The following is a 26,789-nucleotide window of genomic DNA, read 5'->3' as shown; positions in this document are numbered from 1 at the left end:
TTCCAGAATTTTGTGACATAAATAAGAGCAAACTGTGGGGTGCTTTTTCCCTGATACGGGATTGAGCCATTTGCTTTGATTTCCCTTTAATTATTGTTGTTCCATAACATGATGTGACATTGTTTTGTAGTGTGTCCTTGAAATAATGTTTTAAGTCTTTTTGCTTCTAAAGTCTGTATGGTTTGGGTCTTCTGCCTTAAAAAAGGATGAACTAAAACCAAAATTTAAGACAAGGGAATGGCGAGCAAATCTTAGGAGAGAAAACCAGATGAGGTTTGTTGATCCTAGCAGGAACAACCACCAAAAATCGAAGAGTATGGTAAAAAAGGAAAAGGTATATGATTGCAATCTGGGAGCACGTCAAAGGGATGCAGTACGAAGGGGTGTGAGGAGAGATTTGAATTAAAGGGCAGCTCATGTACAGAAAGTATTAGGTATTTATTGTTCGTGGTTAGGTATTTACTACTCATGGGTATGTTTGACCTGAGAATTAGGGAAAGATATCTAACCGTGAGAGCAACAGGGTTATGGAACATCATTCCAGTCAGTAGAAAACAAAGCAACAAAAGTACCCCACCACTCCTTGAAAAGTTTCTGAAAGAGATTGTGATATGTAACTGAAGTACTGGGAAACTGGTAACAGTCTTATGTTCTTACAAAGTGTAATTGTTTGCAAGAATCACCTAACCCTGATTTTTAAAACTGTGGTTTTGTTTATTAGCATTTTACTAGTAACTTTGATAGCAAGAATTAAGCCAATTATTCAGATCTTATGTTATAACATAAAGAGTTCCAATAAAAAGAAGGGACTGAGGTCAGCATTAAATACATTAAAGGCTGTATTTGTGCAATGGAAATAAATAGGGCCAACAATGTCCTGTTTTCTTGCCACTTGGCTGGTGACTTAGGTCATGCAGCATTTTTACTGGATATAGATTAAATCATTATTTACATTATATAGACCTTAGGAAATCAGGTTTTTCTTATCCATCTCAGCGAAGTGTCAACCTTTTATCAAAATATGGTCCTGATTTCTAACTGTCTCAGGCTACCTCGTGGTGGTGGTTGTTGTTAGAGGATTAGAGGAGACTAGCATAGTATTTGCAGCCCTGATACCAACAGTTCTCCCATTTAAGCATCTATTCCCTGCTGTTCTGTTTTTTCAATACTTTATATTTGTTTATCACACCAACATGAAGCTTTAAGGAGAGAATAAGGTAATTCTTGCCTTTAGAAATTTAGCATTCATCTAACGTTAGGAGCTTTCTTTGAACCTTCACTTCTTTTCCTTTCGGTGTTAGAATTCTTGTAAAAATAGCTATGGCACCATCCAAGAAACTGGAAACATCATTTTATATAATTGTTCTTTTAAGTAGCAGCATGAAATAATTAGTATGGCATACTTTAATTTGTGGCATCCTGTTGTCTTCTTATGAAAGACTTGGATTCTAGTAAAAGCAGGGAACACGAGTTGGTTAGTTCCTATAACATAGTGCTGTTATCTTTGCGGGGGGAAAAATGTAGCTCAATTGTATATTTAATGGCAGATTCAGTGCATAATAGGTGCTCTGCTTCTATTTTTTTTTTACCAAATATCCCCTGTGGGATGGATTTTTGACAAGCAAATTACAGGATTGGTGCCCAGTATAAGATTTATGTTGATAATTGAAGCTGCTTCTCCTCAATAAAACATAAATGGAGCTTAAATAACTAGGCTAAAAGGAAAGGAAGATTTTTAAAAAATAACATGTAGATATGGAGAAAGATTATAACTTGGTTGTCAAGGCCATTATATCCCCTCAGGCAGTTGTCACTAAATTTGCTGTTAATGCTTGCTGGGTGCCAGTCAACTACTCATACAACTTTTGTCCCCTTCTGCTTCAAGCAATTTAATGAAATTTTCCAGAGAAAGGTTACGTTATAAAATGCTAGGATAAAAATCTGTTAATGGACAGTTCTGTCATTTTAGTTCCTCTAATGTTACCCGCCAAAGAAATTTTAAAAGTATGTGAGCATTCCTGAAGTTTCCTGAGAACTTGACCTTGTACACAGACTTTTTCCCCCTCAAGAATTTTGAGTCTCAGTTTTCAAGAAAGCTTACAGCTCAGCATTTAAACTCTCATTTTGTACAGTACTAGAAGTTAGTGTACAGTGACTAAAATGTCAGGAGGGAAAATGAACATGCAGAAAATCTGAAAATAATATTTCATTTCCCTTCATTTATATTTCTTTTTTTTCCCCCCGCTTATTTTGGTTAGCATAATCCATGAAAATGTGAACATGTAGTACACACAACATAGATGCAGACTTGGACTTTTAAAACAGTTCTTAACTATCTTTAAGCATTTTACTTACAAGTCAAATTTTTATTTCTCCATAATGATGTATAATAATAGCAAAGCTGACTGGCACAATTTCCTTGTACTGCAGGCTCCCCTCTCCCAGGGTTTGGTCTGTCCCCTGCACCTGGGAGGGGCAGCTCAGTCTCCCCTCCAGCATCTGGTCCAGAGCCGCGTAATGATGTGTAGCTAGCAAAAGTATTTGGGAGTTTCCTGGCTTCTGTTCTGCTTGCTCTTGCTTTAATTTTCATGTCTCAGGTAGTTGTTGTAGGTAAAAGAGAATGTGAAATGTACTTGTTTGCTTTAGTTACTACAGAGTCTTGCGATATTTTGGGCATCTGAACAGAAATCAACAAATTAGATAGACAAGTGATAAAATGTTTCCTATAGTTTAGGAATACAGTCCTAAATACAGTACTACTTATATTACCTTTTCTCAGAGGACTGAAGAGTAGGCTGCTTTGCTGGCTGAGTTGTTACATACTTAATAAACATTAATATCCATATAAAGCTATCTTACTGTACTGCATAAAGAATACCAACATATTTTAATGTAGTCAAGCCATACTACTGGAGATCTGGGATTGTGCAGTTAATGCTAGCTGATTAGTGTGAAGCTTAATTTGCACTGATTATCTTGAGGTGAAGGAAATGTGAAATAAACTTTACATGCAAGTTCTACATTTCAGAGTGTTTTCAGTGTATATATTGGAAACAGAACTCTCTCTGGGACCATCCTCTCCTTGTCTCCTTTCCTTTTTCTTTGCCATTTTACAGTCTTCTAACCTGCAGTGAACAGATCTCATATTTCTTCATACTGCTTCACAGCTGTTCAAAAACCATATTATTAATACTAATAAAAAATTTTTGGCATTTAAAATTTTAATAATCAGGAATTATTGACCCAAGAGACTAATTTTCTCCATGGTAAAATTGTATGTCAAGAAAGAGAGAAATAAGGAAAATAGTAAATGGAAAGGGAGTCAATGGTTTAAAAACCTAAAAGCCTCAGTAGCTACTTATGTGTAATTCAGAGTTCTTGGGCACCCAGTTGGTTGCCGTATACTTCTGTGGTATATAACTATCCAGACCATCATTAGAGTTTTTCCTTGCCATCGTCAGCTGCACCTCGAATTAGGCTGAATTTGAATTTGAATGCTTTTCTAGATGAGCAGCTTGGTTGCCTGTAAATTTTCTTTTATCCCTGATACTTTCCTCTCAGGTTGGTTTTTATCCAGATTGGATAAAAAATAGTAGGAGAGAGTAAAAATTTTATAACGCAAGAAGTTACTCTCGTTTTCCTTGACACAACAGCTGTATGAAGCACTCCACCATTCCATGTATTTCTACCTCTTTAATACTGCTTAACAAGTCACTAAAGGGAGCTGACATTACAGGTAAAACAAAGTAACTTTGTAGTACTAGAGATGTTAAGACTTACTCAACAGGCATTGCGTGAATTAATGGACTCTCCAAAAGGTCAGATGAGATTAGCTGTGACTTCGTGTTGTACATTAGAGAAGTAGTAGTTTTGCCAAATATGGCATAATATCTGTAGAGGTTTTTCATAATTCTGCATATGCATATGTAGAATGCATATGCATAATGCAACCAAATCGATGTGAATTAGGAACAAGCTTAGTTCACTAATATAGGTTACCTTTTGAAAAATGCTTTTGAATTTATTCACTTGGGAGAACCTTGCACTCAATGAATGAATAAAGATGTTTTGAGATTTTTTTCACTTTAAAAAGATGATAATAGCCATTCTTATTAAATCGTGGACTACAGGATAGGTTATGTTGTTATGTTACAAAACTTTATGACTGTACGAGGCACCGATCTAATAAGAAAACTGCATTTTTATATTGCAGGCTCCCGCCTTCGGCAAGAAGATTTCCCGCCTCGAATTGTCGAACACCCTTCTGATTTAATTGTCTCAAAAGGAGAACCAGCAACTTTAAACTGTAAAGCTGAAGGAAGGCCGACCCCAACAATTGAGTGGTACAAAGGGGGTGAAAGAGTGGAAACGGACAAAGATGATCCGCGCTCCCACCGGATGTTGCTGCCCAGCGGATCTTTATTTTTCTTACGCATAGTGCATGGGCGCAAGAGCAGGCCGGATGAAGGGGTCTACATCTGTGTGGCAAGGAATTACCTTGGGGAAGCTGTAAGTCATAATGCATCGCTGGAGGTCGCAAGTAAGTACCGTTTTTTTCATGCTTTAGCAACAACCTGGCCTTGACGTTATTTGAAGATTGGAAATAAAGTGTGGGCTGCCTCTCATATGAGATATTGAGTTAGAAGCAATGAATGAACTATATGCATAGATTTGTTACATACCTGTTAATAAGGAAATAGTGAGGAAAATAAGAAAATAGAAGAGGTATCATATCATTGTAGAAATTTAGACATTTTTGTGCATTCTCACATACATCTTTTATGTTTCCATGCAGTTATGATTACTCAGTGTTTGTTAGATACTGTATACTTAAATTTACTGGTGTTTTGTGCTCACCAAATATCCATGCAAAATGCAATTCATGCTAGGAGGCAGGTAAGCTAGGATTTGATCCAACAGGGTGCATTTGGAATTGTTGTTGCATGAATAAGCACTAGAAAAAATAATGCCAGGTGTACAAACACAAAATGACCTTTTTTGCTCTGAAAGAAGTGGCTTACGAATTATCTGTCTAGTTATAAGTATTTGGCCAAAGGAAGGAACAGTCAAGTATGTTGTCATGTCACTTTGTTATGCTTATCTCTTCCTGTATCCCCTTTAAATTCTACTCATTTTAGAGGAAGAGAGTGTACATGAAAGGGTTTCCAGCGTTCATAGGCTGTGACTAGGTTAAAAAAATCAGTTTTGAATACTTAAATATGAGAGGAATTCTTCCTATCCAAAAGTTAGGTGTCTGTTTTAAGTGAGTTTTATAGATTTCCTCTCTGATCTACAGCAGTTCACCTGGTGCTCTCTTGAAGAGCTGACTCAGACCTGAATGAATTACTCTCTCAAAATACTAATCTCCCTCCAATGGCTAAATGATGTGTATTGGTAATTAGGTCTGACTAGACTCCTAACTTCAGACAAGTAATGTTAGACACCAGTGGTGAAATTTATTTCATCTAACTTTAGAAAAAGATTTATCTGAGGGGCTAGATTTTCGTAACTCTTACAGGAGGCCAAGGAAACGGACTGGAAGTTGTGTGTTTACTTGAGCCCTTTGCTTAGCTGCACCTACATTCACAGAAGATCACAAGTACTTTCTCAAGGCATATACCAGAAGGATCTCCAGCGTCACATGGGACACAGTAAATACACCCTATTAAGACCTGTGGCCACATTGTTTCCTTGTTACTGTTTTTTATTGATAAAAATAATTAGTGCATGACTAATTGAAAATATACTTATCCAGCAAATGCATAACCTATTTAATCCAAATTTTTTGAGGACATTTGTTGATCAGTTACTCAGAAATGTTGTGTACCATATCCTATAGGTGTAGTTTTGAGTGGACCTTGATGGTGAAGAGAATCTGATTTTACCTTATTGCTGTTGTTTCCTTTTAGTACTCCTCATTGATCCTTAAAATGAGTTTTAAAGTTCTGTCCATGCTTATTGTATGTTCTTCGGTTTGTGAGGTACCTCAAAGAAATCTTTGAACTGCATGTAGTGTTTCTGTATCTTCCACAGTTTTTTGTCAAAACCCAGAAACATGAGGTAGGCCACAAATGTTGGTACAGCATTGCCAGTGTCAATTTACCTGTTAGTTTCTAAATCTGTTTGTGACCCCTGTCTTAAGTCATTTTGATGCGATTACAGTAAGAATCTTACTGACAGGATCTGGATGTGTATGTGAAACACTAGTACCACCAGAAGGTTTTTTTTTTTTTTTTTTAAGTGTTTCTGCCAATACAAAACTCAGCCAGAAGAAGGAAGTATACAGAAAATGGAAAGGGGGACAGGCCACTTGGGAGGAATACAGGAACATTGTCAGAGTATGCAGGGATGTGACAAGGAAGGCTAAGGCCCATTTGGAATTAAATCGGGCGAGAGATGTCAAGGACAACAAGAAGGGCTTCTTCGCATACATCAGTAGCAAAAGGAAGACTAGGGAAAATGTGGGCCCGCTGCTGAATGGGGTGGGTGCCCTGGTGACGAAGGATGCAGAGAGGGCAGAGTTACTGAATGCCTTCTTTGCTTCAGTCTTTACTGCTCAGGCCAGCCCTCAGGAACCCCAGACCCTGGAGACAAGAGAGAAAGTCTGGAGAAAGGAAGACTTTCCCTTGGTGGAGGAGGAGTGGGTTAGAGATCATTTAAGCAAACTTGACACCCACAAATCCATGGGCCCTGATGGGATGCACCCACGAGTGCTGAGGGAGCTGGCAGATGTTATTGCTAAGCCACTGTCCATCATCTTTGAAAGGTCATGGAGAACAGGAGAGGTGCCTGAAGACTGGAAGAAAGCCAGTGTCACCCCAGTCTTCAAAAAGGGCAAGAAGGAGGACCCGGGGAACTACAGGCCAGTCAGCCTCACCTGCATCCCTGGAAAGGTGATGGAGCAGCTCATCCTGGAGGCCACCTCCAAGCATGTGGAGGACAAGAAAGTGATCAGGAGTAGTCAGCATGGCTTCAGCAAGGGGATATCATGCCTAACCAATCTGATAGCCTTCTCTGATGGAATGTCTGGCTGGGTAGATGAGGGGAGAGCAGTGGATGTTGTCTACCTTGACTTCAGCAAGGCTTTTGACACTGTCTCCCGTAACATCCTCATAGACAAGCTCAGGAAGTGTGGGCTAGAAGAGGGGACAGTGAGGTGGATTGAGAACTGGCTGAATGGCAGAGCTCAGAGGGTTGTGATCGGTGGTGCACAATCTAGTTGAAGGCCTGTAGCTAATGGTGTCTGCCAGGGGTCAGTACTGGGTCCAGTCTTGTTCAACTTCTTCATCAATGACCTGGATGAAGGGACAGAGTGCACCCTCAGCAAGTTTGCTGACGATACAAACCTGGGAGGAGTGGCGGATACACCAGAGGGCTGTGCTGCCATTCAGAGAGACCTGGACAGGCTGGAGAGGTGGGCAGAGAGGAACCTCATGAAGTTCAACAAAGGGAAGTGCAGGGTCCTGCACCTAGGGAGGAATAACCCCATGCACCAGTACAGGTTGGGAGTCGACCTGCTGGAAAGCAGCTCTGCGGAGAAGGACCTGGGAGTGCTGGTGGACACCAAGTTAAGCATGAGGCAGCAATGTGCCCTTGTGGCCAAGAAGGCCAATGGTATCCTGGGGTGCATCAGGAAGAGTGTTGCCAGCAGGTCGAGGGAGGTGATCCTCCCCCTCTACTCAGCCCTGGTGAGGCCCCATCTGGAGTACTGCGTCCAGTTCTGGGCTCCCCAGTACAAGAGGGATGTGGCACTACTGGAGCAAGTCCAGCGAAGGGCTACAAAGATGGTTAGGGGACTGGAGCATCTCTCCTATGAGGAAAGACTGAGAGAGCTGGGCCTGTTTAGCCTGGAGAAGAGAAGGCTGAGAGGAGATCTTATCAACGTGTACAAGTATCTGAAGGGAGGGTGTCGAGAGGATGGGACCAGACTCTTTTCAGTGGTGCCGAGCGACAGGACGCGAGGCAACGGGCACAAACTGAAACACAGACACTTCCATCTGAACATGAGGAAAAACTTTTTCACTGTGAGGGTGACCAAGCACTGGAACAGGTTGCCCAGAGAGGTTGTGGAGTCTCCTTCTCTGGAGATATTCAAAACATGCCTGGACGCAATCCTGTGCAATGTGCTCTAGGTGACCCTGCTTGAGCAGGGGGGTTGCACTAGATGATCTCCAGAGGTCCCTTCCAACCTCAGCAATTCTGTGATTCTGTAATACTTAAGAGAAAAATAAAAGATGAGTATCTCCTAACGGGGCTTCAACTGTTTGCCACCTAACAATAGTATAGTAGTAAATTGCTAATCCAGTTCAAAATGACTCTCATATTGAAGGATAGTTTCAGAAGTTTGAAATGCAGTCAAGATTTGCAATTTTTTTTCATTTTAAAAATAAATACCCACATTGTTGTAAGGGAAAAGAATCCCTATCTGTATTTGGAAATGAGGTTTCTAGGTCTGTAACAGTGTAATATTATACAGTTTTAATTGTATCCCAGCAGATTATAGTCAAAGAATTTTAACAGAAAAGGTAATGATGTGACAGTGCAAAAGCACCAAAATATTTAAAATAGCACAGAAGAGGTGAGGAACATGGAAATAATTGAAGGCTAGTAGAATAAATTTACATGAAATTCAAAATCTGTGGAACATGGATATAATACTATCATCTTTATAAACTGTAGTTACATTCCTAGTGGTTTGCAACAAATCAACAAACCATTTTGCTTGGCTTCTCAGCACACCCTTTTTTGAATACCACAGTTGTCATATACCATTGCTGTTTTAGAAATCCTATGTTCAGGTTTAATTTTTGTATGTTTACCCAGTAAAATTGCCTTTATTTGGCGTCCACTTAGGGAATACAAAAGATCATTTAGAGTACTCCTTTGGTTATGTTTTGATGCTGTAAGGTTAACCAAAAAACTTTTGTGAATCGTGAGAAAGAAAAGCTTTTTATGCACTGTACCTGCTAGCTGTCACTGGTACCAGCCCTGGTCTAGTGCACCAGTTCACGTTTTATTATACAGTAAGGAATTTATTGCTTCGTTTTCTGCCATTGCCTCTTGTAGCAACCACCAGTTAGATGATGTTCTTCCGCTGTTCAGTGCATGTGTAGATATGACTTCAGATTCAGATATATACGAAAAATAAATTTTCATGTCTGTTATTTCTTCATGTAGTACATCTTCTAAGCAGCTAAAATGTTAACCTTAGACAACCACAAAAATAATTTATTGTCTATGGAATAAGCTGGACATATTCTTTTCTTTATACTGTGCATAGATTTTCCAGCGGCAAACAGGGGAATGAAGAGGAATCTCAGAAATCTATAAAAATTTCTGAAGTGCAAAAATATTAAAAGATGTTTTTGTCTTCTTAAATATATGTGTATTTTAAGAGCTTTCGAAACAACTTTAGATATGATATCTGCAACTGCGGGGACTAAAATCCTCAGTAACTGTAGAACACAATGGGAGAAAAAAGTGTTCCTTCCTCTTTTTCTGTTCATCGCCTTTTCTTTGCTGAATGGGCTATGGCGTGCATGTCATCTAATCCAAAGTATGCTGCATTTTCTTCCACTGATGTGTATCTCTGTCATGACAGTGTAGTCCTTGCTGAATAACACTGAACAAGATCTAAATGCTATTTACTTTCAGCAAACTGAATTAGAGACATCTTTTTCTTCTCCAATCTCTGCCTCCTATGGCCCTTCCAAAAAGCAGGAAGATCCCATGCTTCCACTTATGATATTGTGGATTTGTTATATCCTCTCCATGATGGTTTTTTTTTCCCCCATAAATGTTTTTTCCAGCTGTATTTCCTGCAGTTTCCATGGTTATTTCCTTGAAACCATGCCCCATCCCCCCCCTTACCAAAAAACGGCCGGAAAAAACAAGATGATCCTTCTGACTGGCACAGTGGTATCTTTCTTAAATCTGCCAGAGCATTACTTAAACACACACTGACTACATTCTGTTCGATTATGTTACCAGGACTGTAACTTTCCCTAATCAAATAGCAAGCCACTTGATATTTCAAGAATTAAAATCTCTCAGACACTTTAGAGACTAGTAAAACCATACTGAGCTACACAGCCTTGTGAAATGTAGCTGGATAATTTAATATTGCATGACATTTTCTGTATAATTGAGATCCGTAAGATCTTCATAAATGGGAAGGATATAAATTTGCATAAATGGTTACCCAGCAGAAAGCTGAATTACAAGACAATTAAATAAAAAAGGAGACATAACTCCTGCTTAATTTGGGGAAGTTTTTTTTTTTTTAGCTGACTGGTTTCATCTTTATCTGAAATGTTATTCCCACAGAATTTCTGAAATGGAACCTCACGGTATATCTTCAAATTTAATTTGCAGTAGAGTGAAGCTTCAGTATGGTAGTCCAAAACCAGTGTGCGATGGGATAATCAGATAAGACCGTAATCATCCTTCACAGCCTTACACCACTACATGGCTGTTTGCCTCCCTCTTCTTGACTTCCTGAACTCAGCCTTTTGATCACTGGAGACCTACTTAAATTAGTTCCGTGTTTTGTTTTTGAGGAATGTAACTGGTTTCAGATTACTACCTACAAGTGACACATTCCCTGGTGGTGAAAGCTCCTAAAGAACGTGATAAAGGGCATGTCCCTGTCAAAACGAAACTGGATAATTCTCGCTGTAAATGTCAGCTTTTACAGGTGGGAGCACAAACCGGAACTTATTCGTGCTTCTCTGAGTAAGTGCTTGAGACAGAGTTCTGGCTATCACATAAACAACTGGGAAACAAAAGTCATTTTTCACAGGGGAGAAGCAAAAGCAATTTTGGAAAAGCAGAAGTGTTACCCATCAGCAGACTGGAAAGTGACTGCAGCTGCTTCATGTGCTTGAGTGGCTGAAGATTGTCTGAACAGATGCACCTGATCAAGATCAAATTCAGTTATTGCCATGTCATAGATTGCTTCAGTATTTAAATTTTCTTCTTATATTTTCCTGCAAGTACTCTTTTTTGAGGAAAGTGATATCTCTTGATCTTGCAGGTGTCTGTTATGTAGCATTTATCAGTAATCAAGAGTGGCAACAATAGCTGCAGGCTTATATTCATCATTCTCTCTCCACTCTAAAGATTTTGAGGATCTAAAGAAAAATCAAGTAAGAATGAAATTGGTCGTGTTTGCTGGTCACTGACTTCATGAATCTTTATTTCAAATTATGTTTCTTTGAGAGGATAGCTTTCAGTTTTGCTATGAAAGTTCTAGGGTAACTTTTATGAAAACAGCTTTATTTTCCATTGATGTATGAATTTGCTTTTCAAGAGGCTTGCTTTTGCAAAAGTATTTCTAAGGAAGTACGTATGTATGTTACCTCTTTCCTCAATAAGAGGATACCTAAGATCTTACATGAAGTACGCTGTTGGATATAAAAGTTTGCTGACATTTGTTTTTAATTTACAATGGACACTACTCCAAGTACTTTCTCCATTAGTTCCCAAAGAATCCCAGTTGCTCCTAGTATGCACCATGCAGTGACATTGAAAAACTTCCATAGCATGGGGTTAATATGAAAGATCACCTAACTTCTCCATCTCTTCAGTGGTTCTCAAACACTAATGTCCTCACAATGAAAAGGCATATTTCTTTGGATATTGTTTTCAAAGAGTCATGATATGTTTTGTATGTACTATGTTATGCTAAATTAGTGAGCATTCCCTCCTGACTGCTGTTGTGTAGCATCGTTGTTTAAACCAAGCTGAAATTAATGAATAAATTGCAGATTTTGTTACCTCAGCTGTTACCTTTCACTGATGGCTAGTGCTGAGTCAAAAGCTTATTTGTTCTTTTATTTATAATGAAGATGACTCTTGCTTTTAGGAGAATCTTATTAAGCTCATTTATTCTTTCTTACAGTGCTGCTGCACTGTAATGTAGTATGTATCATATGCTTCTGTAGGACAGTGATTCATCAAACTGATCCTTCAAAAACATTTATCTATTCTTTCATCCTAAATTAAAAAGCAAATATTAGTATCACTGCTATATCACTGCTAACTTTTCAAAGCATGGTGATGAAACTGTTTCTTGTTCCTTTCAAGTGAAAGGCAGACGTTTAAATAGAAAGGTTTGGTTGTTTGCTTGCTTTCCTCCCAAAGTTTCAAAGGAAAAAGTACATTAAAAAAAAAAAATTGGTGAAGCTATGCCCACAAGTAATGGCATTAACAAAAGTTGCTCGAGTCAATAAAGGTTTCATAATAATGCTGTTGGTAATGCTTATTAAAACATTTATCAGTGGTAGGTTTGCCTTGAAACTAACCTTTAGTATGCAGCTGTAACAACAATTGAAAGCCTGGCTTACTAAAAACAGCCTCTGAAGCATGTTTTAAAAAACAATGTAACATCATTTAGGAGAAATTTCTGTGCAACTGTGATATCAAAGTTGCTTGTAAATGTGATGCTTTTTATAATTTAGTGATCTGTGTGTTAGGAAAGTAAAAGCAATTATTTTAGCTACTTCATGTAAGTTTAGGTGTATAATTTCCTCTGCCATTACAGTTAGTTGAAGAACATCGAGAGTTTGAATGTCAACATAATCCTTTAAGGCATCCACCTAATTCTTAAAGATAGAGCCTCATTTTTTCTCTTTAGTTTTTCTGCTTCCTTTACAAGCCTCCTGACAACTACAGTACTGGAGGCATTTGTTAGTACCATTAGGAACTCCTGCTTGAATGTCACTGCTGTGAAACCTCTTGGCCAAATAAGACCTGAGAATGAATGAAAAAATGTGTTGAAATAAGAAAATAAATTATTTGAAACTTACTGTCTTATTTCTAGATGCTAGTGTGTGTATGTGTTTGTGTCTGTTTTTCTTTCTCTCTCTCCGTCTCTGTACTGTGTAGTACAGTAGATGCATAGATTAGATGCAGTGATGTTGCATTCCTTAAAGTTTGAGAAGTAAACTTCATTCTTTGTTATGTTAAAAATTGCCGGAAGGGAAAAAGTTTTAAACAGCTGCTATGCTCTGTCTTACATGCATATTTTGGTCTATCTTAAATAAAAGAACTAAAATAAAAATGTTAAGATCCAAATTTTTTTTGTTAAACAAAAATGATGTAGTCACATATTCAGGCCTAATGAAAATAATAGATGCTTTAGAAACCTCCCATATTTACAAAATCCTTACCCAGTTGTATTTACTTTTGCTTGTAAAATGTAGGGTGAAAAACAAGAAATTTCTATGTCTGATTCAACCTCTCTGACAAAATAATGGTCTTATATTCCCATTTTATATTTTTAATGTGTACAGCTCCTTTAAATTTCTAATGTGAAACAAAAAAAGAAAGGCGATAAGGAAATGTGTATGCACAGAAATCTGATAGTGCAGCAAAGGGACATGCTTAATTATTATGGCTATTATGGTACTCAGATTTAATGATATTATTATTACATTGATAATCCTAGTTCAGGGTTAGAAAAATTGACCTTCCATGAGCCTTCATGACTGTCATATAACATGGTTTAAAGATAAAATAGCAACATTTAAAACACTTGAAGTGTTTGAGGTTATAGCATCATGCAAATGGAAAAAAAAATATTTCAGCAAATTCCAAATGAGAACCAGAATTGCTAGGGTGATTTCCTTTACTGGATGGAAATGAAATAATTTTTATCCGTTTTCAAGTGGAAGAGTGCTGACATGTGAAGGCAGTGCGTTGAATCTGTATGTTCAGGTTGTCTATGAACAGAACTTATCCTTATGCAAGCAATCCACATATGGCCTGTGTCAAGTTTCAGAGAAGGTGGCTGAATCAATTTAAGATGATTTTATTTGATGAAATCAAGATATGAAATCTGATGTTTCCCACTAAATTAGATCCTTTCCTATTTTTTCCTCCCATGTCGTGTCATAATGAGTTTTTGAAGAAATGTATTTATGACCAGAGATTTTGTCATGATTCTTTCGTATAGCTTAGTCTTCATTGTAACATAATCTTCAGTATGCATTAGATTCATTGTTCTAGTTTTAAAAATGCATCATCAAAGGCTTTTAATGTGATTTTAAAAGGAATAAAAATGGCATACAGTCAATGCAGGTGCCACCTTATCATTAAAAACACTTCAAGTTCCTTTGAATTTCAAGGAATAGAGATAACCATCCTGTGGAGAGGATGGTTTCATCAGCGTTACCGTTAATTAATGTTGATACAACGAAATATCCCCTGTTGTTCTGAAATTCTTTTGGCAGGTGAAGAAAAGGTTGCTACAGAATCTTAAAGATCAGCGATGACTTATCTGTAGTTCATTTTCCTGTGTTATGCAGAATATGAGCTGTTCAATTAGCTGGAAAATTCATTCTCATTTTCCATTAATCTTAGACAGGATAGGGTCTCTCTGAGTAAATATTAGCATTATTAGCTGCAAATGGTGCAACAGTGTCAAAATTCAGACCATTTAATTTTTGTAAATGTTTTATGTTTTAAATGATCCCTAATGTGCAGCCAATGCCATTTTGAAAAGAATCAAGCATAAAATGGGTTATTCCCTTTTCAGTTGCATGACAATGAACGAAACATTTTGGAATTTCCATGGTTGGAGACACCCATGGCTTCAGAAAATTATGCCCTTTCTTTTAACCAAGCCATCAGTTCTTTTCCTCATTGAAAAGAACTAAATATATTGCCAGCAATAAGCAAAGCTTTTATCTTACTAGACAGTATCATTTTAGTGTTGGATGAACCTCAGAAAAACAATGCTGTTTATTTGCTGTTATGGTTGACTTCCATACAAGTGAGTAGGCTTGACATCGATGCATATGGATAATGCTGGTATACTTTCTGTGCTTCCAACAGCTACCTGTTTTACTATATTTCCACATTTCTTAATAATAATTTTTTTTTCAGAGTTTTGCTCTTAGAAGTTATGCTAAAGTAATTTTAATGACTTGCTTCCTTTGCATGCTGTTTTACAATTCATAGCTCACCAAATTGAGGGGGGAAAAAAAGCCGATGCTTTTGTGGACTGGATTTCAGCATTAGTATTTGCTGCTATCTTTAGAATGACCTGTGCAGAATCTTTTCTCTGCACATCCTGGAGAAGATAAGGCTTCTCTCTAACTTGGTGAAGGAATGCTGCCATTAGAACCATGATCTGCACCACAGACTCACTAAAATAGTTACAGACTGAGTTTTAGCTCATGGTCATTTTGTCTGCGCTGCATCCTCTTTGCAAGAGGCCAATAGATGCTTTCTCTGGTGCACACTACAGCTTCCATTTAGTGCGTGATAAACATAGGAGAATAAATCATATTTAGTTATAAAAGACTATATACAGTAACTAAAGCTACAGTTCTTTTAGGAATATTAAGAAATATATTTAAAATTATATTTGCATTCTAGTGAGAACAGAAATAATTTCTGTGTATAAAGTGCACATAAATTAAGACTCCTTTTGGCTTTAAAGGTGTTGCCTCCATGAAAATTGTTTGAGATTGAATCTGTTCTGTTGGATCTGAAGCAAACAGTCCCACAGTGAAGGTAGCTTAGATTTAGCTAGTCCCTTGGGGACTTCTTTGGAGGAATATGTACTCCTGCCAAGCCAAGGACAGGTCACGTTTTATTTCTCCTTTCACCATAGATTCTAGAACTGATTTGTGGACTTTCTCAGTAGCACCGAGCAAGCCACAGATAAAGGCCAGTGAAGCATCCTTGGGAAGAGAGTGTCCCCCTGTTTGACAGGTTTCAGAGTATCTAGACCCTGCTAGGGAGAGCTGCATTATGACAATTGCTATGTACAATACTTTGCAGTCAGATGCAGTAAAAGCCCATATATGGCAAACCATGTTGTTATGTTTTATGAGGCAAAGCCTCACATAGAAGTTGTGTGGATGATTTTTGTTTCAAATGTGCAATTCAGTATAGCTTCAGGATATTGCAAATGGTTTTGGGTGTTTCTGAGCTTTTCATTTTATATTTTGTTGAAAGATTAGGTTTCTTCAGGCCAAGGTCTACACTTGGAGGATGTGGGAGGGAGAACAGAACCAACAGTTACATTTTTTTAGTGTTGGTTAGTGAAGGTTTGATTGAGTTAGTCTTGCCCATACTCATGAAATAAATGATCTAAAAAAGGAAGGTGGCTTATCAGAGTCATTGGATGATCATGTTGTGCAGAGCATTATAAAGTTAATTTTTGCATTGAGGAATAAAATGGTGTACAGATTAAAAAAAGAAAAATCTTGGTTGGAAATGTCATTGGTATGGTGGAGCATCTTTGTGTAAATCTATCCTTAAAGGAAAATCTCTATTTGTACTATCTAAAATACAACTTATATATATTTGGGAATACATAAGAGAAATTTTTAAAGACCTGAATGTTATATAGTCTGCATACTTAAAATTCATGTTTTATGATTTTTGTTGTTCCATGGAGATGACTCAAATCCCATATTATTTATATCTTTCTTGTTAGATCTGAAATGCTAAGATTCAATGTATTTTGGAAACTGAGTAAGAGGATTTTTATTGAGGCTGTGTGTCGGCATAATATTTGAACAGTATGACTAATTCCATGACAGTTCACAGGTCAGTGGTATCATTAGTGGATAACCACGATACAGATGTAAGAAATTAAAGCTTTTTCTAGATGCTGATACATTTGAGACTTACCACTACTTTGAAAACAGGGCATTTCTAATGAAAGACTCCTATTCACTTCAGGAATTAGAAGCACATACTGGTTTGTCACCAAGGAAATTAAAATGGATAAAATTTCCACTATTGCTGACAGAAATGCAGGCAGTATCCAGGCTAGAAGATGCAGCTGGCTTAGGTGATGTCAGTGTACTTAGTTCTTTACCAGTATGAGTTAAAATTGAATCTGTTGGTATAGTAGAAATTATGTGGAAAACAGGACAGATGAAAATGGGATAGGTTTCTGGGCACATTTGTTACCTGTATCCTCTTAATAGCAAAGATAAGGTAAGTTGCTCAGTCTGAGACACAGAAGTGAATACTGTAGCTCTTTTTCCTCCTACGCATTTCTAAGCAAATACTGTTTGAAGAGTCTCACTTTGATTTGTTGGAATAGGAGTAGGAGCAGGGTATCAATAGAAGATGGATGTAACAGGTTTTAGTCTGTCTAGTGCCTTAAGGATGTTTTTTAATTTCTATAGTGTTTGAGTAATAGCACTTACTTTCTGTTAAGGCAGTAAATTCTGAAGTATTTCTATGTTTGTTTATTTTTTTACAGTTAACAAATATAGCATGCATGGTATGAATTTGTGATTTGTTCGCATCTTGCATATTCCATGCAAAAAGACCTATAGCCCTGAAAAAGTGTAGTGTGGGGTGTCAAGGAAGAGAATTATAGAATGGTTTCTTTCTGAAGAGACATTGAATAGACTAACTCTTCTAGCTGTGAAACAGACTGATATGAGATATGATAGCTGTATTAGTAATTATATATGGCATTTGGAAAATAAACAGGAGAATCCACTATTGCTTGTAACAGGCAGTAAGTGTATTTAATAAAACTAGCAGGTGGAAGTTTAAGGACAAGCAAAAATGAAGTATGTTATTGACCTGTGGAGTTCAGGGCCATAGAACGTGGCCCAAATGTATCAGTGGATTCAGGAAATAATTAGATAAAATTATATGAGAGAAGCTCATGAAAGTGCATGTAGCTCAGATTGTCAGTCACAGAATGCATTTAAGTTATATAGGGCTTCCTTGTATTACCCTATACTTGTACTACTTCATACTCATCCTGTTCAATATACTGTCTGCTATTACCTACTTCTGCCAAAGTTGAGGCAAAATAATAGGCCAGATGAACCCTTCGTCTGACCCATGAAAGCTCTTCTTATGACTTTGTGTCTTGCCAGAAATTATGTTAAGCAGAAGAGTTTAAGCTACCTTTAGCCCAGAAAGTTTTGCTAGATGATGATGATACTGTGACTCTTCTTAAACTCATGAATAACTTAGGATGTTACAGTGAGCATGTTAGGATGGATGTTCAGATAAGTTATGTGTTTTGTAGTCTTGCCAGAAATTGCAATGCATCTGAGCAAATTCATAAATGAAAGAATGTGGTGGCAGTTTTTCTGTGGGTAAAAAGACTATGTGAAACCTCAAACCAAAAGTGAGAAGTCAGTTCTTAGAACGAGGTAGAAGCTATGCCTTGTAGATGTAGACCCATCAGTCATTAGTTTCCGCAACAAATCAATTGGATTAAAATTGCTGAGGTTTAGAGGGATCTAACTTTCCAAGCATGAACTTGAGAGGTATATAAGTCCTTTTCCTGAATCAGACCAACATAGTGAATTGCTACACAAACTCTAATTAGTTCTGCTGTTGCTGTGCAGAAGCCCGTGGAAAACAATTCAGACTATGTTAACATCAGCTAGAAATATCAATAACGGCAGGAACTCCAGGTACATGAAGAAGGAAATAGAGGTCTTACTGCGACAGTCTTTAAGTGTCTGCTGTAGTCGGACTCCTTGCCTTGCTGCCGTGGTGGGCAACATGCTGCTTGGTAGGTCTCAAACCTGTCCACCCCAGCAGGCTGGGAAAGATAGAGCCTGGAGCAGAAGCCAGAGGGAGCTCCTTGGTGCGGTGAATCAGGAGGACCAGAAAGTCTGCCTTCTCCTGCTTCTGGTTCGTGAACTCCCTCCAATCTAAAGGAATTTTTGTATGTCTTTTTTAGCTAAGTCTAGTATTTCTTTTGTTTTCAATTTCTGCTTTAAAATCTGAAACGCTATTTTGGTTTTCTCCCCCTGCCTTGTAAGAAGTCTTGATAGAGCTAGTTGAAGTGAGGGAGATAATTTGTCTTCTTTCACTAGTGTTTACATTTCCTAGATGAAAATATAGGTGAAAAAAATAGGATATAGACAAAAGAATAATGGAAAGTCAGAGAAACAGAATGCTGAGTAACAATCTCATGCATTGGTTGTTCTCATGTTTTTTTCCCAGTCCTCCATTCAAAAACATATTTCCCTGAAGTACTGAAGCACCTGCTTGTGAGCTAAATTTAGGCATAAATTTGCATTGAGCCAATGTCCTTTTGTTTATGAACACAGAGCTTTTGGCAAATAGCGTATATGGGTGACATATTTTATTATTACTTTAAATCACCATTCCCTGGGGAGGAGGGGGAAAATATTTATTTGCTGTATTTAAAATTATAAATAAATTGATTTCTCTATCATCATGTTAAAACATTTCTTATAGTACAGATAGATTTACATTTTTGTGTCTGCAGACTGTTTTGATGACAACTGTCTGACCCAACTTGGACCCTATATGTAAATTGATTTCAGCTGATTGCTTTGAATTTGAAAGGAATTTAATTTGAAAACTGCCCTGTTCCTCTCCCTGTGGTGGTAGATGCTTCTCTACGTCATCTGTTAAGCAGTGCATAGTCAGCATATGGCTTTTCCTCTCATATTTAAACTGTTTTCTCCTGAGAAAGAGAAATTCCCTTCAGACCAGACACACATCTGCTGACTCTCTCTTACTAACAAAGCAACCGAAAAGATATCTTTCCTGTGATTAAAAGAAATACGTCTGGAGGCTCTTAGTTTTGTTCAGTTAATCAAAGATTAAACACATGTGGACTCTCTACACTGAGCTTCTTTGTGCTTCTATCGAAACTGATTGGTGGGGAGCTGTACGCTAGGTCTGTCTTGACTGAAATTTAATATTTTACTTATATACATGCTTTAATTCAAGTTTAAAAGTTCATAATAAACTGAAAAAAAGCCCTAAAAGTGAGCTGTTTTATTAATTTACAACTTAAGAATATTCCATTTAACAAAAAAACGTAATGGCAAAAGTGTTAAATACTTTTTCTAACCCATGTTCCTCAAAAAAGTCAAGTCTTATAGATATGTGAATGTGCTATTTTATACACAGTTACCATTTTGGTTTCTGTAACCATTTCCAGATGCAAAAGCATTTGTGGTTACTTTTGTTCTTCAATTCCTATTAGTAAATGCTTTACTGGAAGAAATTGTTAAAGAAAGTGTGAAAAGTCCCGTATTTATCTCAATACCTTATCGTTTCACAATGATTATACTACAGATAGAAAGTATAGAAACTTTTAAAACTTGGAGATTTGTCTCCAAGGTTAAAAAATAAATTATCTTTTCTCCCTAAAGTTTACAGAGTATGTAGACTAAAAATGCCGCAAGAGCAGGATGGCAATAATTAAGCAGATTCCTTGAATACCATGCTGCTCTTAAATTTTTCATCAGACACTAGTGAGTCTCTCTCATAGACATCTTTATCTGAAGATAATTTGTTTGGCTCCAGTTTTTTTTAGTGGAATGAGTTCTTTGGTATAGTCTGTGGAGAGGTTTTAAAACAGGAAAGGCTCCACTGATAATGTGACTTTTCTAAGATATTTTATAAAACTGTGTCTTCTGGACTGCTCTTTCTAATAACTTCATGTTTGGTTAATTAACTGAATTTTCTTCAAAATACATGAAAACTTATCTATGTAACACTTTATGCATAACCATTAAATTAAAATACAGTGGAAAGGACTGTCCTTTGATAAACAGGCATCAAGCAAAAATTTTGGCAAGATAACTTGATATGCTGGCAAAGTTGGATCAAAGTTATATGTATATATATTTATAAGTAGATTAATAATAATTAAAGAAGCAGACAACAGACTATCAAAACTTCCATGATAAAATTAGATAGTAAAATAAGTTGTAAAATTTATCCTCAATATATATATTTTTCACTAATAAAGGTGGAATGGTATGTATTGCAAATTACGCCATTTAAAAATACCAACTTAAGTAATGAAGCCTCTATTTTTTAAACAAAAACATTAGTCACAACATTTTCTTAAAAAAAAAAAAGACCAAGATCCTAAAGGCCAGCTAATTTGAATAAATATTATCCCTATACTGAAAAAGATAAAGTTTCTTAGTATTTCTTTATGATATTTTCTTTTTAAAAGTACCCTGAAATGTCCATATGCTTCTGGGTTTTTTTGTATGTTTATTTCAATTCAAGGTTTCTAAGGCGTTTTACAAGTGTTTAAATGTCCTTGCACTTGGGTAGGAAGGAAGTCTTACTATTGCAGTTCTGTAGACAGCAAAACTGAAGCAGGAAGAAATTAAGCATTGGGCTTGGAGGGTCACAGAAACGTTTGTCAGGGCCGTGGTGAGACCTCGGAGCTCACTGACGGTTACGTTTGTTACTCACAAGGCTGCTCTTCATCACTGTGCTTTAGGACCATTTGAAATGTTTCATAGTTATTTTTAGCACTAATTGCAAATAACTTTCCAAGTCCTTTGAAATGTTCCAAAATTATCCCTTTTGGGTGGTGCTGGGATATAAATTTAGTTCTCGAACGTGTAATCTTAGGTTTTCCTTATATGGATTTATTTTTCTAGACCCTGGATTGAAAATTCCCTATGGGAATTCCCCCCCCACCCCCCGCCAGCTGCTCATGGACCAGATGAATATATCAAGATGATTGTATGCTTAACCCTTCATTGTCTAAAGAGGGGAGGCTGCAAAAGGGAAACCTTGATAATATATAGCTGCCATAGGATGCACTAGAGAACCTGGTACAGGGACACTTGACTGCAAACTTAGCTTGTTTTTCTAACTTCATTTTAGTGTGTTCCTGCTAGACTCAAGGCTGCTCCTGCAGAACCAGATGAGCATCACCGTTTTTAATTTCAGCCATGCTCCAGGAAAGCCTATCAGGTCAAATGCAGCCCCCTTGCAAAATTTAACACGCAGTGAGTGGATGTGAAGGAGGGGACTTTTTGCCCAGAACACTCCAAGTAGCTCTATGCTCCAGGAGCATGACCTCCGCTAGGAGAGATTGTAGGTTCCATGTAGGAATGATGCTGCCTTCCTCTCCTCCGTTCTCTGTGGGTTCTTGGGTACTGGTTCACCCCTTGTCTACATGAATTATCTACTCGAGCTCACAAAGCGACCTCTTAAAAGCTCATTTTCAAAGGCATGTTGATTCTAGAGCCTGGGATAGTTCTCTAACTCACTGTACCAGGAAGCTATCTTTCCTCTAGTTCAGCCCAATCCAGGGGAGACCCTCGATGATGGACCCAGCCTGCCCTCAGCTCAGCTCAGCTCCATGCTAGGTGCTGCTCCAGCTACCCAACTGGGGAAGGTGGGGAATTCCTGCAACTGTTGAGCTTCCACTTTTAGCCAGTCAGCTGTCACACGCCTTCTCTTTTTCTTTGCCCCTCCCCCTCTTCCTCCTTGTTCCCTTTTCTTTCTTTCCTGCTCTCCTGTGGGCTAAGCACATTGTTCAGTCTTGCTCCAGGCCACTGTGGGAGCCAAGTACGACTGTCTCGACTGTCTCGCAGGGCTGGATTCAGCCTTCAGGCTGTCAATTAGTTTTCCCTGTTCTAGAGGGAGAGTCACAACTCATGCATATTTCTGCTCTATCTCATGGAAGAGCTGCCAAGCTTCAAAGTTAAGAAGATAGAAAATGGGAGAAGTAATTAGGAGTCACAGTCCTGGAGTTTGTTTCTTCAGTATGCTGTCATCATTGAAATATTTTGTTATTGGGAAGAAAAGAGCAAGTTTAATTGTTCCCTGACTTCAATTATGGCAAAAAAGAAACCTGATTTAAGCCAGTCTTTAACAAAGGAGATTAGATGAGCTGAGGAGAACTTGTCCATAGAACAGCATAAACTAATGGTGAAAAACTGGTTTGCTTTCCTTCAGATTCTCTCACTGTAGCTCATAGAATCAAGCAGTGGCCATTTTCCTCCTAACACATTAAAAAAAGATGATAAAATAATAGACATATGTAGAAATAGTTACTAAATTAGAAGGACATAGCTCAAACTGGATTTACTTGACAATTATTGTTCCCAACTGGCAAGATGTGCAGGTAACACAAGAGCTGACAGCTAAGTAGTGGTGAGAGTATGTCCATATTGCATATTTGAACTGAATGGCTCTGTAAGTGTATTTTATTGCACTCAAATGCAACATCATATGGCTAAAACCAAAAGATGTATGTCAAAAGTTTAGCATTATGGCACCATATTCTATAAGGGAGTGATGCTGAAAAGGATGTGGAATCATGTTAGATAATCAAACAGGACTTTTACATGTTACACTGGGAAATAGCAGCAGGGATGTGAAGTAAAGGTGGATCGTCAGTGAGACCGTTATGGGAGTATGGAGACTACACACACAAAAAAGAACTTTGAAAAGTCAGAGTGGGTTCAGAAGACAGTTGCAAAAATGATTCCAACTCTGAAAAACTTGATATACGTGCAAGTATTCAGCTGAACCTAATATAGTTTTATCAAAGCAAATGTTAAGAGGCAACTTGATCAAATATTACAAGTCACTTATACTATAATGATTTTCTGATTAGTAGTGTGTTTACATGAAAGTAACAGTGTAAAGCTACCATGTAAGATGCATTTTTTTTTTAAAAAACTAGTTTGCTGTCTCTCAGAAGCAAGATATATATAATAGATAGATAGATAGATAGATGGATGCACACAGTATTACCCTGGCCACAGTTAAAACATTGAAGAATGTCTAAACAGTTTTGGGCCTATGAAGTAAATCAGTAGGTAAAATATCTTGCTAATTTTGCTGCATTTTAACTTGCATAGTGCTCTGGGAGCTTAAATCAGCACTGGAGTTTGTTTTATTACTGTCATTTATTCTTCAATTAAGAGCACAGCAAAGTATGTCAGAGGAGGAAAAAGTGAGAGTGCAATTTGCTGTTCAGACTGGTTTTGCTTCCTAAGTAACATTTCTGTTTTGAGGAAATAATACTTATTCATATAGTGCACAGATTAATAAATCCAAGAGAAGTAGGGGAAGGGGCAGAAGAAAATTTCTGCTGAAACCTCAGGTGCATAACTTGTCAGAAACCAGTAATAGTTTTTAATATGCTTTGCTTCCCTAAGAAATGTAGGTTCTGTAGGTCACATTTTGATGAAATGAGGAGATGAGCATTTTTAGCTGATTTTCCCATTTATGTGAAATACTCCTACACTGGAAGTGAACTGATGATATGCGAGACTGGACAAGGTTCTGTGTAGTGTCTTTGTACTTGCAGATAAAGGGGAGAGTAGAAAGTGCAAATTGATCTGTGGTGTACATCTGAAAACATTAACTATTCACCAGACTTCAGTTACTGTCATTTTGCCTGTAAATCATTTCGATGGCATCTTGCAAATCCAAAGACCACCAAAAGAGCAGGAAACAGTCAAAAGTGGTTGGTTACACACTACAGTCTTGCATAGCAGATTTCACTTAAAAGCTCTTGTGCTTTGATGCGTGCATATTACACGAAAAAGAAATCTTTTCTTCCTCAGCCACCTCTGCCTGTGGGCACTCAGCTGCATCAGATGTGCCAGCTGGACTTTTGTAGGAAAACCAAGCTCTTTTTGGCCAGCGGCAGAAGGTGCCAAGCCCTCAGGGCTCAGGGCTCCCTGCCTTTCCACCCCTTATGCCCTGTTTCTGATTTTTTTTTTTTTTCCTCTCTGATTCTTTATAATTGTATTTATTTTCTGTTCTGATAATATTACTTCTTGTATCTGAAGTCTTAGCCCTTCTTAATGAGTGATGCTTTGTCTCCATCCTATAGTGGAATCGCAGGCTTGGGATACTCCTGCATGGCTACAAAAGAGCCTTTGGCAGCGGTACAGCTCCAGTGTTTAAACTTCCATGTGGGCTTCTCGGTTGCTTGTCAGAGGAAGATTCAGTGAGGGAACTCCTCTCTGAGGGCTCCCTTGGAAAGGCAGCTGCAGTCCTGGCCCAGAAATAGGATCACTTACTAACAACAAACCAAGAAAGCTATTATTTATAGATCTGGCTAAGCTAGATAAAATTTTGCCCATCCATTATTTCCGAAGATGTTTTTTTGAACTGTGTTGAGGGCCTTTCTGAAATTCAGTAACTACTTCCTATGTGAAAGTGAACAGAGAATTGCTCCTGCTGGTGAATGTTTTTGATCATAAGTTCAGTATTGTGTTGTGGAGGAGACTTGAAGCACGGGAAGATAAATTAAGAGCAGTGATCTCTTTATTCATGCACTTAATTATTTAAGTTTTTGTCCTTCTCTTTCAATGATTTAGAGAAATAAAATTACTTCCCTTGAACAGTAGTACTTTGGTTAAGATGATTTGTTGAGACATATGGCTTAGCATGTCTAATGCCTGATGCTTATTTTTGTCTGGTTGTTCCTACTATTGATGACTCTTCTGGCTGATGAGTAAGAAGCACATTTGAAACATGTACGCATAGTGGGAGTAAATCACAGATAGGTTCTTCAGGTCAATTTATAAATGTAGCAGAGTGTCAAACTTCAGAAATACAGTTATGTTGCTTTTTTATTGCAAGCATAAGCAAAATGAGTGGAACCTTAAGACATGTCAGTGTTCACATAGATGCAATTTTTATGTAATATATGTTGTAATTTAACATGCCCTAATTTTCTTATACTGATTTTCTAAATGTATTCTAGTATCTTGTTTAAAAACATATTTGTTTAATTAAACATAAATGTTTGTAGTGTATGGGTTTCATGTATATCTCTAGAAATAAAAATTCTGGAAAAATTTATGCAGGCATCTTGTTTAAAGCCATATTAATTTAATACATGGAAAGAGCCTGCCTACAAAAATATAATACAAAATACATTTTAAATTATTTCATGCAATAAAGATCTTTCATGAGCCTGCACATTTTAAATTTATTCATCTTAGATATACTATATTATCTATAAAGGGAGTATTGCTACCATAAAAGGTTATGGCCAATTTTGCAACTATATTTACCGTTTTGAGGAAGTTCAGGATGTGCTTGGAAAGGTTGAGTGCATCTACAAGGATCAGGAAGGAGTGGTGCTATACTAGGGCTAATTAAGAGGAAAGAAGACTAGTGTTTAGGCTAGAGGATTTTATCCAAAATAGTTTAGAAAATGCTGTCCGAAGGTCCTCACCCTTTTTATGGAAAGAAATAAAGTTAATGCTGGCACATGATGCATTTTGTTACAATGGGGAGAACAAAGCTTCATACTGATGGGAGGCAACTGTTTCTTCATGGTAACAACAAAATAAAAGGTAGGATGATTCCTTGTGGCAACATAATAAACTGTTTTCTGAATATTGTTAAGCATTCAGTGATGATTGTTGAGAGAGTCAAAATACATGACTGGCTTCTGAGCATGCTTTACTGTTTTGTTTAGAAAAATAGTAGTTCAGCAGTTAAGTTCTAATTAAGTCACAGTAAAAGGTTGCCAGTGGAGCGTTATTGTTTCTCTTGTAGCTTTGTTTTGTAGTAAGGATTATTTATTGGTGGTTTGAAATAAAAGATATGTTAACCAAACTTTCAATAAAAGAAACCTCTGCAATACAGTTTATAATTAGAACTAGTGATAAACATAATGGTACCATGTGGAGAACATAAGGATTTCTCATTCCTTGAAGGTTAAATAGACTTTGTTTACTTTTAGACTTTGTTGGGACTCTTTTTTTTAATTAGGAGCTTTTTGATGTCCTGTGAATGGGGCATCTTTTTCGAACTTCTGTTCTCTTTTCAAGGTGATACAGGATATTTTGGAAAAATTCAGTTCTGTGTTTATCAGTGAATCACTTCATTGTCGTTCTAGCTGTTTACATCCCAGTCAGTGTCTGTGTGTGTCCTAGGATTTTTGTTTGTTTGTTTGTTTGTTTAATGTGATCTTTTGTAGGCACCCAAACTTGTTCATTTGTGGAACAGTATTCGCCTTCCTACAGTTCTACAGATGTGCTTATTAAGCACAGAAGGATTTTGGA

At 37.4% G+C, this 26,789-nt stretch overlaps 1 protein-coding gene across 1 annotated transcript in view; it reads left to right on the top strand.

Annotated features, from left to right (window-relative positions):
- ROBO1 (roundabout guidance receptor 1) overlaps nucleotides 1-26,789 on the top strand; it is a 744,575-nt gene that overhangs the window by 463,476 nt on the left and 254,310 nt on the right. Inside the window, exon 4 of the mRNA XM_013948595.2 lies at nucleotides 4,214-4,540. Coding sequence (XP_013804049.2) covers nucleotides 4,214-4,540 — 327 coding nt within the window. The remainder of the gene's footprint in view (nucleotides 1-4,213; nucleotides 4,541-26,789) is intronic.

Source organism: Apteryx mantelli, chromosome 1, assembly GCF_036417845.1.
Source record: "Apteryx mantelli isolate bAptMan1 chromosome 1, bAptMan1.hap1, whole genome shotgun sequence".
NCBI lineage: Eukaryota > Metazoa > Chordata > Aves > Apterygiformes > Apterygidae > Apteryx > Apteryx mantelli.
Note: the sequence above shows the minus strand (reverse complement) of the source record. Positions and strands in the feature narration are given on the sequence as shown.